The 14290-nt window shown below is 45.2% G+C and overlaps 1 protein-coding gene across 9 annotated transcripts in view; it reads right to left on the reverse strand.

Annotated features, from left to right (window-relative positions):
• The window catches only part of DSCAM (DS cell adhesion molecule), a 603397-nt gene that overhangs the window by 121149 nt on the left and 467958 nt on the right, over nt 1–14290 (reverse strand). For all 9 annotated transcript variants that reach the window (XM_077342744.1, XM_077342751.1, XM_077342750.1 and 6 more), the window contains 3 exons: nt 8706–8902; nt 6531–6627; nt 4552–4680 (listed from right to left, as the gene is read on the reverse strand). In XM_077342744.1, the coding sequence (XP_077198859.1) occupies nt 4552–4680; nt 6531–6627; nt 8706–8902 (423 nt within the window). The remainder of the gene's footprint in view (nt 1–4551; nt 4681–6530; nt 6628–8705; nt 8903–14290) is intronic.

Consider the following 14290-nt stretch of genomic DNA (forward strand, 5'->3'; position numbering starts at 1 on the left):
GTTCCCAGCTCCTGTCTCTCAGCCACAGGGCCTCTGTCTTGGAGGCTTTGAGTTTCAGGCAACTCTGCTCGAACCATTCAGACACCACTTCCAAACATCTGGCAAATGGTTCCGTGGGAGAGTCCAGGCGGCTGTCCATTAGGAGAAAGAGCTGGGTGTCATCAGCATACTGATGACAACCCAGCCCAAAGCTCCGTACCAGCTGGGTCAGAGGGCGCATAAAGATGTTGAACAATGTGGGAGAGAGGACCGTGCCCTGAGGGACCCCACAAGGGAGTCTGTAGGGCTGCGATAACTCCTCCCCCACAGCGATCCTCTGGGACCGGTTCTGGAGGAAGGAGCGTATCCAGCGTAAGGCTGTGCTCCGTATCCCCATACCCGCTAGGCGATGGACCAGCAGCTCGTGGTCCACAATGTCAAAGGCCGCCGACAGGTCTAAGAGAACCAGCACAGCTGATCTGCCTCTATCCAGCTGGCTCTATCTCTATTGCACTCTATTGCACAAAACACCCTATCATGGAGCATCTCTTTGTGTCAACTGCTGTAAAGTAACAGCTGACTTATGGCTACCCCAGCCAGTGAGAAGCAGAAGTGGCTTGCCATTGCCTTCCTCTGCAAAGTCTTCCTTGGATGTCTTCTTGTACTGACCTGCCCAGCTTCTGAGATCTAACAAGATCAGGCTGTACCATGCTGACTTCCCTCCCATTGTGGAATATCTACCCATCTCTTGTCATTCAAGCAATCACCCTTCTGCATAACTGGGTAGTATCCATTTTTCTGGCCTTTCATAACCCAGCCTTTTGGTTGATGTAACTAGAAAGGAAGTGGTCTGGAAAAGGACCCAGATGTGAGGAGAACTACAACCATGTGGTTTGGGCACACAGATTAGGACCTAAACATCCAGGGCTTATACCTTAAATAAAATGTTGTAGTCTTAAGCAGTGGTCCCCAACCTTTTTATCTCCGGGGACTGATCAATGCTTGACAATTTTACTGAGGCCTGGGGGGGGGTAGTCTTTTGCCGAGGGACGTTGCCACCGCCACCGCCTGAGCCCCTGCTCCGCTTGCTTTCCCGCCGGCACCCCTGACTTCCCGCTGCTCACTGAGGTGCGCTGCCAGCATCAGCTGTGCAGTGCCACACTGAGGGGGGCCCCAGCCATGGTGGCTGCTGGAGAGCACCAAAGGTGAGCCGGCGGCAAAGCAGCAGAGCAGCCCCCGAGGCAGCTGCCAGGGAGGAGGAGCCACGGCCTGGTACCGACTGATCTACGGACTGCTACTGGTCCCTGGACCGGGGGTTAGGGACCACTGGTCTTAAGGATACCACTGGACTGTTCTTTTCCTACTGACTGAAATTCTGAACTACAGCTTAATTCTAACTTGGAATTTTGGACACAAGCTGTGGAAAAACATACACAACACTTCCTTTTGTTCACTAGTAATCAAATGACATTTTTCGATAAAACTGTAGGGATAGCCTCATGTACAGTAATCAGAGAGCAAACCCCAAGCAGCAGCCAGACATAAACTGTCAGTAGGAATGTAGAATTCTCAGAAATCAGCTATTTTTGTCAAGCTTCAAGCATTTAATACCTGCAGTGCTCTTACACATATGTGGAACTCAGGCATATTATGATAACCACCAACATTTTTTCTGCCATAACAGCAGTTCCCACAAAAAAATAATGTATGGAATTAGCTCCCAGGCATTAACATAATCTGAGTTACATGACAACACAGTGGGTCATCAGCAAACATCTATAACCTTGAGCATGGGAATTACGTTGGGCACATTTGTGAATAAGAAATTACCAATGTTGCTTGTCTATAGGAGTACATGTTCAGGGAAGGTTGAAACTCTGTATGTAGGGCAAGCAGGACATGGCACTGTTAAAACATTGGCTGTAGAATACAGGCAGACAAATTTTACCACCTGATCTAAATTTCTGAACATTATGAAGTCTGAGATAGGGTTGGGGGTTCAGTGCCCGAAGCAGGTGTTCGCTCCCAATGCAGCCAGCGCCACGCCGCGGGGGGGGAGGAGGTGTGGGTATTAGCGTGCCAGCGGACACATAACTGCAGGCACGCCTGCATGTGTGTGCCCACCAGTGTGCTGATGCCCGTGCCTCCCCTCCCCGTGGCGCGGTTCTGGCAGTGTCAGGAGTAAACAGCCGCTTCGGGCATTAAAGCGCCCAACCCTAGAATAACCTTGGTTAGTTCTTTCTTTCTTTAATTGAAATGTTGAGGAAAACAAACATTTCTGTCATAATATTAATATATTACTACTAGTAAAAAAAATTATGGTATTATGATCATGAGCACAGCACTTTCAAGGGCTCTAAGTTTTTTTACAGAGTTATCTTTTTAAATTTCATCACTATGACCCTCTAAAGGTATCACAGCTCTGGGGAAAGGAGAGAGGCTGAAGCTATGAGACAGTGTCTTGCCTGGGGAAACCTTATGAGTGTATGGCAAAGGTAAGAACTGAATCAGAATCTTCATGGTTCAGAGCTCAATCTCTCAGCTGCTATGCTATATCAGCTCCTCTAATAGAATTTATTTTATCATCAATACTACCCTCAGATATATCATTTGGCCTCTAACAACATATAGACCAGTGGTTCTCAACCTGGGGATTGGGACACCTTTGGGGGTGGAATGACCCATTCACAGGGGTCGCGGCAGGACAAGCAGCGTGGCCGGGAGGGGGTGGTGCCATCCACACATCAGCCTTGCAGGGTAAATCAAGAGAGAACGTTCATCAGTCTGGAGCAGTGGAAAAGAGCGAGATCAGCATGGTGGGACAAGCGGCAGAACTGAACTGAGAAACCCCGGGAAAGAAACAATTTATATACAATCATGAACAATGGATCTTTATACCATTGGTCAGTTTTGGTTTAATTTCTGTGAAAGAACTCTTGCATAATTTTATGGTTGGGGGGCACCACAACATGAGGAACTGTATTAAAGGGTCGCGGCATTAGGAAGGTTAATAACCACTGATACAGACCAATAACCTTCCTGCCATTTCTAGCAACAATTCATCCAAGTTTGTTCAAACTCATAAAGTTGGAAGTGGCCATAGATTCCATCTGGCCCAACATCCTGATCAGTACTGGATTAGACACATACTGGGAGGTCTGTAATTGGGGCAGTAACTGGCTACAGTACCTGTGGAAAAGCAGCTTCCACCTTTCCCCAGTGCCATTTCCAAGAAATGGCCCAGAGTGGCAATGTAAGTTTCATAATGAAGGAAACAGAAGTTCCTCAGCAGCTTCTCTTCTCAGTTGGCAAAAATTGCAGGAGAGGGAAAGATGAAGTCCCTTCTTCATACACACTATGGTTGCAATTAAAAACAGCCCCTAGGTTAAGGTGACCAGATTTTAACATTGGTAAAGCAGGACACCATTGACCGGGGAGGGGGGGGGTCCTTGATTAAAAATTTCGTCTATGGAGCAACAAAAAGTTTCATAGAACGTAAAAATAGTATTGTAATATATATATTTTAATTTCACCATAAGTACAATTTGCCAGGTGCCCCCAGATGTCCCTCAAAAAGTGGGACAATCTGGTCACCTTACCCTAGGTGCCTAGGAGGCATGGAACTCTTGGTGCACTTGTGATGGCCAAGGGCTTTGTATTATTTGGATTGGCCTTCAGACATAAGTGTAATTCCTGTTGTAAATCAAAAAAGTTGGTTGAATTAATTTATTGAAACATTTAGTTCACCACTCCAGGGGGACATGTGACCAGGCCGTATTTTCTCCTTAGAAGACCTTTTTCTTTGCATACCTTTAGATCACTACACCTGCCAGCTTATTTGCATAAGGGGTTTGGTTCCTATCATGCTTACTGAAATGAGACATCCAAAGATAACAAGAGCCTTCTTTTCCAGAGGAAAGGATTAGATAAAGGGGAACATTTAAGAAGGAAGGTAGAAAAGTCCATCTCAAGTAATATACCTTTCAGCATATGGAATTGTTGTCTCTGCAGAATTTATCTGGGTGAAACTGAATTAGTGAAAAGCAGCTGTTCAAATATACAAAGTATCATTTGGCCAAACAAGATGTGGGACATTGCAAGATCCATGAATGGGTTTCTGGCACTGTGTTGGCTGGTGATAAACCTCTCCAAGTAGCTCTGATTCATGCTGGGGCCAAGACACAAGCCTTTCTGCCAGTATAATTTTCCTGGCTGGAAATGGCCTCCTCTAGCTGCTACTTGCCCTATTAGGGGAGACATATCATTTGTCCATATGGTGCCTGTGTGTTTTTTCAAATGGGTAAAACAACTGCTCAGAGGTTGGAAAAACATCTAGGGGAAAGGGTCCTAGGAGTTCAGCCCTACAGCTGCTATTTGTGACTAAAAATCCACTTTCAGATCGCTTAGCACCCTGTTTTATTTACCCCCTTCCCAACTCAGGACAGCAGTGACACGCACATGTAAAGGTCTTGAAATGGGAAACACTTCAGTGAATGATATTAGAATATTACACCACCAGACCAATCAGAGATGTTTCCAAAGTACAGGTGATGGATCACGATGACTTCTTACCAGACTTGTTCTTGCATTCTATGTCATAGCCTGTGATCGGACTGTTTCCATCAAATCCCATGGTCCACCTGAGGGCAATGCTGCGGGCTCTAACTTCTCGGATTTCTATTTCAGGAGGATCTGGGGGTTCTGGGCAAAGAGACAGTTTCTGCTTTAGTTAACAGAAGGAAACAGTTGTGTGTAAACTACAGCAGTGAGCACGGGACAACAAATACGGGCTTGTCAACAGTAAGACAGCTCTCCGTTTTCTACGCTTACTAAGTTGCACATCCATTTAGCCCACCTAATTCCCATAAGGAGGAAAAGTACTATTTTGTCTAAAATAAGAGACTCACTTTGCCTATAAATGTTATCTTATTTTAGAATCCCATGTTAACAGTATTCCATATAAGAATGCTTGTTTTCCCCAGAGCAGATCTAGGCTATAAAATTCACATTCTAGGGAGACATCAATACCCAGATGTAAATGAATTGAGGAGAAAATAGTTTTAAAATGGAATAAGTGTGTGTCTGTGAACGAGCAATGTTGCTCTACTCTCTTTACATGCATAGCATAGGCTTAAACCCAGTGTTTGACTAGACTAACTTATCTAAAAAAGAGCACAACACATTCACAATACTGGAAGTTAAAGAAAGGAGGGGAAGAAAAAAAAAACATTCTTTGCGTGCATGTGGGTCGGTGTAGATTTGTACCTATATTCAGCCATGAAGGCAAAATCAGCTGTAATGGTTTGTCAGGAGTAGTTATTCTATCTTAGATACTCAACCAGAATCAAAATAAAATAAATAGATCCTGCATATATGCACAAAGACACTTCCATGCAGCAGAAGCATCTATCATTCATATATTTTCTCATTTTTGACAGCTCATTGATATTACTTAGGTTATTATTCATAGGATTATATTACTGTAAATGAGAAGCAGAATCCCACTTTTCCTGGATTTTTAAAAGACTTCTTTGTACTTGCAGGGAAACCGTGGCAGCAGAGACCAGAGGTTGGAAGAAAGGTGCTTTGTGAGTCCTGAGTAGATCTGGCATCTTACATGTATGCTCCAAGGCATACCATCATGTGAGCAAGTGTTGTATACCGGGCAGTTAGAGCCCAGTGGCTGATTTATATTTCAGCTTGGCATTTGACAGGGCGTCACCTCACCCCATTGCAGGGTCTGCCGGTCTCTGCCTGATTACCCCTCCCCACTAGGAAATATCATGGGAAAACCCAGCCTGGAGACATTCTAGCTACAAATGTACAAAATACATTGCAGTTGCTAGACTGCTTTTGACTGATTAAATGTGAAACATTTTGTTTCTAAATATATAACAGGTTTTTGGCTCCTTCAGAAAGGAAATCATATTGTTTTGCACTATATCCTATTTGGAGGTCTAGAGCTACAAGAATAGAGATTAAGCCTCAGTGATGTCAACTATGTATACTCGTAAGTATGTATTTCATATTTTAAGCCTATATATTAAGAATTGGTGTGGCCTGAAACATGAATGTGGCCATGCAAAAAACTTCCAAAAAGCACTTACCTGCACTGGGGTTTCACATAGTCAAAATGGCATTATAGGGCTTCTTAAAACTCAGGTGTTATCCTGAGACATGAAACACCTCCATGTCGTGCTGGTCAGCAAATGCTGAACTAAGAGCCCTTTAAATGTGTTAGGTGGAACCCCACTCAAATAGGTGCTTTCTATTGGTTTCCATGTGGTCGCCATAATGTTTAAATTGACCCCAAAGACATAAATCAATTTCTCTCAAGAGATGTATCTTTCAAGAGATGCTTATCGATACATTTCTGCTTTGATTGTTCCAGTGAAAGGTATATGTTGGAACATTATAATAGACATTCTAATGTCTGAAATTTAAGGCAATGTTTACTAGGAAACCCCCTCCCCCCACAGATTTCTGAGCATGACATACACTTACTGTACTACAAAAGCTGTGTTTTTTTCCTTATGTTGTCCTCTTCCTACCTTGCACAGTGAGCTGAATTATTCCACGGTCCTCCCCATATGAATTGATGGCATGGCAGGAGAAGAAACCAGAGTCTTCTCGCACTGTTGGCAAAATCTATATAGTAGATTGAGAAAAATACACACACATATATATATAAAGTAAAACTCATCTTCTAACTGTACTCATACTGCACAAGATGATCCCACACAACAATTTCCTATGAACAATAAACCATATTAGATACACATAATATACACAACTAGACTGAACAAGTCACAATTTGATACCCATATGGCTCCAAGCCTAAAGAGGGGAATGCAGTGAAACACTGCCAAACAATGCACATGAGCTACTAGTATAGAAAAAATAGTACTCCAGCAAATTACTCCTTGTCTTTAGATTATATTACTGTATTTAGCCTCTATTTTGAGCAAAACATGATTGGTCATTACAGGAAATAGCTATGCAGTTCAGTTCTAAACAGAATTACACCCTTTAAAAAGCACTGACACCAGCTGACATTAATGAGTGAGTAGGATTGCACTGCTAGAAGTCCTTGAGCTCACATCCTCCATTTCCCCTCACATAAATATGGATGTTGAACTTTTCTGAGTTTCCAACACCTACAATTTGTCACAATTATCAGATGAAACAACGGAACTGATTTAATTCCAATCACATTGGAATCCTACTTTGTAAGCAAGAGACTACAGATGTCATGAGAGATGTCATTTATTAGTAACCAGGAAGTCTTCAAAATCTGAGCTTCTGTACAAAAAAAGGAGTCACTGAAACTCAAGGATTTCCAAGGCTCACTCTAATAATAGCAAACTGTGGCTTTGTGTTATGTTTCAATGTAGCCATGATGTTTTGAATTGAATTGAATTGAGTTGGTTCTTATATGCTGCTTTTCCCTACCCGAAGGAGGCTCAAAGCGGCTTACAGTCGCCTTCCCATTCCTCTCCCCACAACAGACACCCTGTGGGGTGGGTGAGGCTGAGAGAGCCCTGATATCACTGCCCAGTCAGAACAGTTTTATCAGTGCCATGGCGAGCCCAAGGTCACCCAGCCGGCTGCATGTGGGGGAGCGCAGATTCGAACCTGGCATGCCAGATTAGAAGTCCGCACTCGTAACCACTACACCAAACAATTTTCAAATTGTTGTAAGGCAACCTGTGATTTCATCCGGAAGGAAGGTTAGAGTATAAACTCTGAAAGTAAAGAATAGATCCCATATAATTCCCAGGCAGACTTCAATCCAGACAGCATACAGGGACCAGCTGCATCAACATAACAGCATCATGTTTTTTTTCCAAACCATTCCTTGAGCCTATTGAGCTGATGAAATAAATCCTTCTGCATAGGTTCTGGATTGGGATGTTTGAGCTACTTCAACTTTATTGCTAGAATTATTCCAAGATCTAATGAGTAGTCACCCAAAATGCAGCTAACAGGGTAGACTGACATCACTGCTGGATGACACTCAGGAATTTCCCTGATTTCTGTGGTAGAGAAAATATGCTTTTTTCTCATTTTTCCCCCCTTAATGGTGGTGAAATTGGAAAAGAAGGCAGGTAGTGGCAAACCTAACATATACACATATATTTAGATTTGCAGATATAAGCATATAAGAGTGGTTTCTTAGACACACAAAATTATCTTGGAGCTAGTCAATCTATGTTGAGTACTAGTAAACTGGAATATATAATAAACGATGTTCTCATTTGTTTGCCTTTATTTAATAGTGCAATTCTAGGCAGAGTTACAGCCTTCCATGGACTTTGAAAGATATGAACTATACAAAGAATGGCACTCTCAGTACTCAACCTAGAAATTAGGACATGAATGTGTACAGTGCAAAGTTAATATTTTTATAGGGCCACAAGCTCCACATTTGGAAATACCTGGAGATTTTGGAGCCTGAGGAGGGCGGGTTTGGGGAAGGGAGGGACTTCAATGAGGTATAATGCCACAGAGTCCACCTTCCACGGACTGGGGTGGGGAAACTGCAGGGAACTCTGTTGTGTGGAAGCCTCATTGCCACGTCCTAACAACCAACCTCCTCCCCGTGTGGAAACCACCTGTGAATAAATACAGAAAGGGAACACATATTCTCCCAAATATGTCCAGAAACCTTTTTGTTTAAATGGAACTACCACTCTAATGAGCTGAGAACAGATTGATCATATTACCTGAAGAGTAGAGATCACTTCATCACCCAATTCCTTTGTGGATACAAGATAGCGGGACATTTCAGGATTAATTATTCTGTCTTCTTTCTCCCAGCGGACTATGATGGGTTTTTCCCCATGTGCTGTGCAACTCATCTCTTTCTTTTGACCCTGTGTTGCCAAGGTGGTATTTGGATAGGAGGTTATCATAGCAGGAACTAGAAATAAAAATGACACATCAATTAAGAGCTTGATATGAATGTGAGAAGCAAGAAAGGCAACTGTGCTGTAAAAGAGGTCTCCCTACATAGTCTTACTTGTCATTTCTTACTCAATCTACTTCATGTTGTGCTTTTATCTGTTTATTTAATTTGCTTAAATTACACCTTTCTCTCTCCAGTTGAGACCCCAAAGTGGCTTACATCATTTCCTTCTCTGCCATTTTATCCTCATAAAAGGTAGGTCAGGCTGGAAATGTGTGACTGGCCCAAGAAAGCTTCTGTATCAGAAAGGGGATTTGAACCTGATTTCCCCAGATCCTAGGCTGGCACATTCACCGCTTCACGTTATGAGATGGTTTAATGCATCTTGGTTGAAGAAAGACGATGCAACTGCCTTGCATATACCCAGAACGTTGCACATTTTTTCTTCCAAATATCATTTATGGGTGTGGATATGCTGCTTTTAAATGAGTTACTTTAATTGCTATTTTGAAATGCTAATGCTTGGTGGCATGACCTTTTCACATGTCAGAGCTATTGATGCTTGCATATGACAACGTGTCAGGATACAGCTTTTCCCACTGGAAAGGTTTCTGAACCATAACAAACTGATTTTCGGGCTAGCAAGAACATAAGCTGTGGTTTATACAATCAAGAAGTGGATTTCATGTGGATATCATTACAGATAAACCTAGGAAAGATTTTGGTAAGGAATGACACACTACCTTAGCATTGTTAGGAGCAATTCCAAAAAGCTGCTCTTTTGGTACTGATTATGGTTAAAAACATTTAATGCTTTTTCAGGTGAATACGTTCCACTAAATCTGTAACCGCGCCGTGGGAGCAGTATAAATAAAACAGTAAAGGCTTGCGGGGTGGGCGCTGTCTGGGATGGGGAAGGGCAACGATTGGGCCCTCCGCTTGTGAGTCCGGGGCCAATCACCAGCTGCACACAGGGCAGATGCGGCGGAGCTGTCCCAGGGTCTGACAGAAGCCCCGAGGTAGCCTGGGAGCCTGGCGGGGGCTTCTGCCAGGCCCAGGGACAGTCTCGCCACATCGCGCACGTGGTGGGGGTGTCCCTGGGCCCGGCAAAAGCCCCAAGGTAGCTGGGAACCGGGGCAGGGGCTTCTGCCCACCCCACCCCACCCCTCTCTGCCCTGCACTCATTCTCTGTGGCCCCTCCTGTGCTCCGCTGCTGCTTCCCGGTCCCCAAACACCCAGCCACCCACCACTCTCTACCCCGCATTCTTCCCTTGTGGCCCCACGTTCTACTCACCCCGCTCGCAACTCGAAACCCCTCCCTCCCTCCCTCCCTCCCTGCCTTCCTTCCTCCATTTCTCTCTCTCCTTTCTGCCTCTCTCTCTGCCTCTTCCTTCCTTCCTTCCTTCCTTCCTTCCTTCCTTCCTTCCTTCCTTCCTTCCTTCCTTCCTTCCTTCCTTCCTTCCTTCCTTCCACCCCTTAATCTCTTTTCTCGCTCCCATACATCCATTTCTCTTCTGCCTTTCTTTCTTCCATTCTTTCTCCCATTGCTTACTCTCCTTTCTCCCCTTCTCTCTCTCACACACACTTTCTCTCTCTTTCCCTCTCTCTCTCTTTCTCCCTTTCTCTATGCCTGCCTGCCTTCCTTCCTTCCTTCCTTCCTTCCTTCCTTCCTTCCTTCCTTCCTTCCTTCCCTCTCTCCCTCCCTTCCGGGGGAGGGGCCCAGGGGGCCTCCCGCAACTACCCACTGCCCACTAGCGCCTGCTGTATTTTTTCTACAGCAGGCTTAATTTCTGGTGAAAAATAATTTGCACCTTTTTGTAGCAAGTTATTCCATGATATGGAAAAGCAGTATATAAATTTATTGGCTGAATAAATAGAATTAATTAACGTGCAGCAACCTTAAGTCTCTAAGAAATGTGTGGAAAAGTACAGCAGAATTCAGAGAGGGAGACAGATCGGACACAATTACAATCCACAAAATCCCAGTGAAAATAAGTAGTTATGCTGTTTTTGGAGATTACATCTGGTATCACAGAACACAGAGCCCTAAAATACCTTCAGGGTTTATTTTCTTCAAGATACCAAACAACACATACCCCAATCCCCAATCCAACATGTGGGCAAGGTTTTTTAAAGGTAAAGTATTAGTCTTTAATTCATGGGTACATAAGAAAGTTGGGGAAATGGAATTGTGGCACATCCAAATGCAAGATTTAAAAACACACACACACAAAGGTATGTATTTTTCAAATCATGGTCTTGGAAAATTTCACATGCCTTGGCCTAATTTGGATTAAGAGGATATATCGCTAGAGTTTGAAAATCAAAATATCACCTCTATACCTGTTAGTGTGTATGTATGCCTGGGGAGGTGTGGAGAGGCCTCCTGGCCCATTGCTCCTCCCCCAAATGTGGTGAGTTGAAGGCATGTTGCATGGGTGGGTCCTAGGCTGGTCATGGGCAGGCCGTGGCGGAGCTGTTGGGCCTGGCTGCACAGCAGCTTCCGTGAGGGGCATCAGGCCGCAGCGGGTCCAGTTTTCTGCTGGTGGCATGGCCTCGTGTTGTGGCCCAGCGCTGCTGGGACCTACTGTGGCCACCAGGGTGGTTGCACTCTCTCTGCGTTGTCCAGCAGGGGAGGGCTGGTCGGTGATGGAGCAGGTGCCTCTTCGGCGCCATGGGCTCCTGCAGCTTCTTCTCGGCAGTGCCGACAGCAGCCAGGTGGAGCAGTGGGGCAGTGGAGACATGCCAGGTCTGGCAGCCAGGCATGTCTGCCGCCAGGCTGCCAGAGAGGAGAGCAGGCGTCGAGGGGTGGCAGGGCACTTAGTGGCTGGCCCAATCAGGGTGCGGCCAACTTTGCTGGCCGTACCCTGATCGGGCTGGTTTTGAGTCCAGACGAGGGCCAGACACACTCCACCCCCTGGGCAGTTTTCCAGATATTAAGGATGACTAATCAATAAGATGTACCTAAACAAGTATTTCTAAGATAGAACTGATGCTCTGTGCTGCCAAGCTTTTCTAAGAATGACAACGTCTGAGAAGTTTGGCAGCTCTGCCGGCACCTTGTGATGTGATTGAATGTGTCAGGGTAAAGACTGTGAACATTTAGAGTTCATATCTTATTCACTTAGAAGCGGTTTCAGGTCACATTATAGGAAAAAGAGGTGATTTATTTTATGTGACAACTATGAATTTTAATCAAAAGACATATTCAAAATAAACTATAGCTTCCCCCCCCCCTGCCGATTCACTATAGGCAAGTATTTTCATTTCCCCCCGCAAAAAATCTGTTTTATGTTTGTACATTACAAGCTGTTCTCTTCAAATAACACACCAGAGACCCAAAGCTGCTTAGATTTCTCATTCTCTGTCTAGTCTTTGACAGGGTATGAAATGAATGCAGCTGAACTCCATGCTATCACGTGCATACCGTTTTCCTTTTTGCCTAAGTGAGCTTCCTAATAACCAATCAAAAGAAAACAGAACGAGGGAGGATGACAGCTCTGTTCCCTGAAGCAACTTTAGAGTAAATGCTTCAGGACATGCCTGAGAATTGTAGCTTGTTCAGAAAACTGCTCAGCAAGCTCTCAAATGAGCTAGACTAATATCCAATATGAACAACTCACAGGAAAACCATAAACGATTTGCATTACTAGTAAAATAAAAAATGCAAGAATTAGATAAGGGATTCCGCTGGCCACTGATTAGCTGGCTGGCTCACTGGAAAAGTTCAGACAAATGGCTGCGAGCGCTTACTGAGGGAATGGGTTGCAGCAGGCTCAGCTGCAGCCTGGCAGGGAAGGCAGCCTGGGAGATGGAGCAGGCTTGTGAGGGGGGACCAAAGTGCATCATTCTTGGGGAGGAACGTAGAGCATGGCTATGACCCTGATGATGACAACAACAGCAGCCACCACCATAGTTCTTTGTCTGGCGAAACCCACAGAGGCTGCATGTTGCTCAGCAGCAGTGGCTGTTCCTGCTCTTCCCTTCCCTGTGGACTTTGGTCTGTCCCTCTCTGAAGCAAGTCTAAAGGGCACCCCACACTTGTGCCAGTTGCTGTAACTGGTACACCCACAGGGGGAGGGAAGGATGATGACCAGCTAACTGGCAAGAGGGATAGAAGAGGTGGGTGAGATGGAAACAGTCCAGTGTTATCACGGCGGTGGACAGTTCGACCTGGCTATTATGGTGGCGGTGACTGAGGGAGCAGTGGCAGCTGGCTGGCTGGTTCAGTCTCTTCACCTTGTTGCTCTACCCTGCCCTGCAAATGCCCTCTGTCTACTATCTGCTTTTCACTGTGAGCCAGTGGCCACATGGCATCGGCTGCCTCCACTGTAATCTGTTGCCCTTGATGAGAAAGCGTCAAGGGAACTGGAATTACAAAGCAGCTCAGACGCTTCTTATTTTTCTTCCCCCTCCTCACCTCAAACCACAGATAGTCCGCACCCCCCTTCACTAGTTCTCTCACCCACGCACCCTTCCTCATGAAAATAGGCCAGGTGTGGGAGCTGTAGTGGGGTTGGTGACCCCTACCTGGGAGCAGAGCCTCCAGCAGGGCAGGGTTAGTTGAGGCCACGAGGGCAAACCAGTTTCCAGGGGCTGCAATTGTGGATGGGAGCGAGGGAAGAAAGGTGCTGAGCATTCCCTAATGCATTTCCATTACATTTCTTATTGCATATCTTCCCCCCCCCCCTATGCCTGCCACATGAGATATTTTCACATCCAAAAACCATCAAGAGCAGTGGTCCCCAACCTTTTTATCACCAGGGACCACTCAATGCTGGGGACCACTCTCCGGGGACCACTCAACGCCTTTTACTGAGGCCTGGTGGGGGGGGGGGTAGTTTACTCCTCTACTCTCAACCACTGCCCTAATGCTCTCTGATCGCTATGGTAATGTTTAAACATCCCTTCAAAATAAGATACAGACACGCCACAACAATGAAGTGTGTTGTAAAGGGCTGGGGGGGATGAGGTAAAGGGCCAGGGGGGGGGAGAAGGCGTCCTTCGGGGCCCACCTCCAATTAGTCGAAGGACCACATGTGGTCCGCGGCCCACAGGTTGGGGATCGCTAATCAAGAGTACATAATTTGATACTACTAAGACTGGAAGATAGTGAAGCATCCATAATGAACAGACTGTTACATCAAAGGGTGTATTTAAAAGGGTGCCATATGGAGGATGGAGCAGAATTGTTCTCTTTTGCCCCAGAGGGACAGACCAGGATGAATGGGATGAAATTAATTCAAAAAAAATTCCATCTAAACATCCGGAAGAAGTTCCTGACAGTTAGAGCGGTTTCTCAGTGGAACAGGCTTCCTCAGGAGGTGGTGGGTTCTCCATCTTCGGAAATTTTTAAACAGAGGCTAGATAATCATCTGACAGAGAGGCCGATTCTGTGAAGGT

Source organism: Paroedura picta, chromosome 6 (assembly GCF_049243985.1).
Source record: "Paroedura picta isolate Pp20150507F chromosome 6, Ppicta_v3.0, whole genome shotgun sequence".
NCBI classification, from domain to species: domain Eukaryota; kingdom Metazoa; phylum Chordata; class Lepidosauria; order Squamata; family Gekkonidae; genus Paroedura; species Paroedura picta.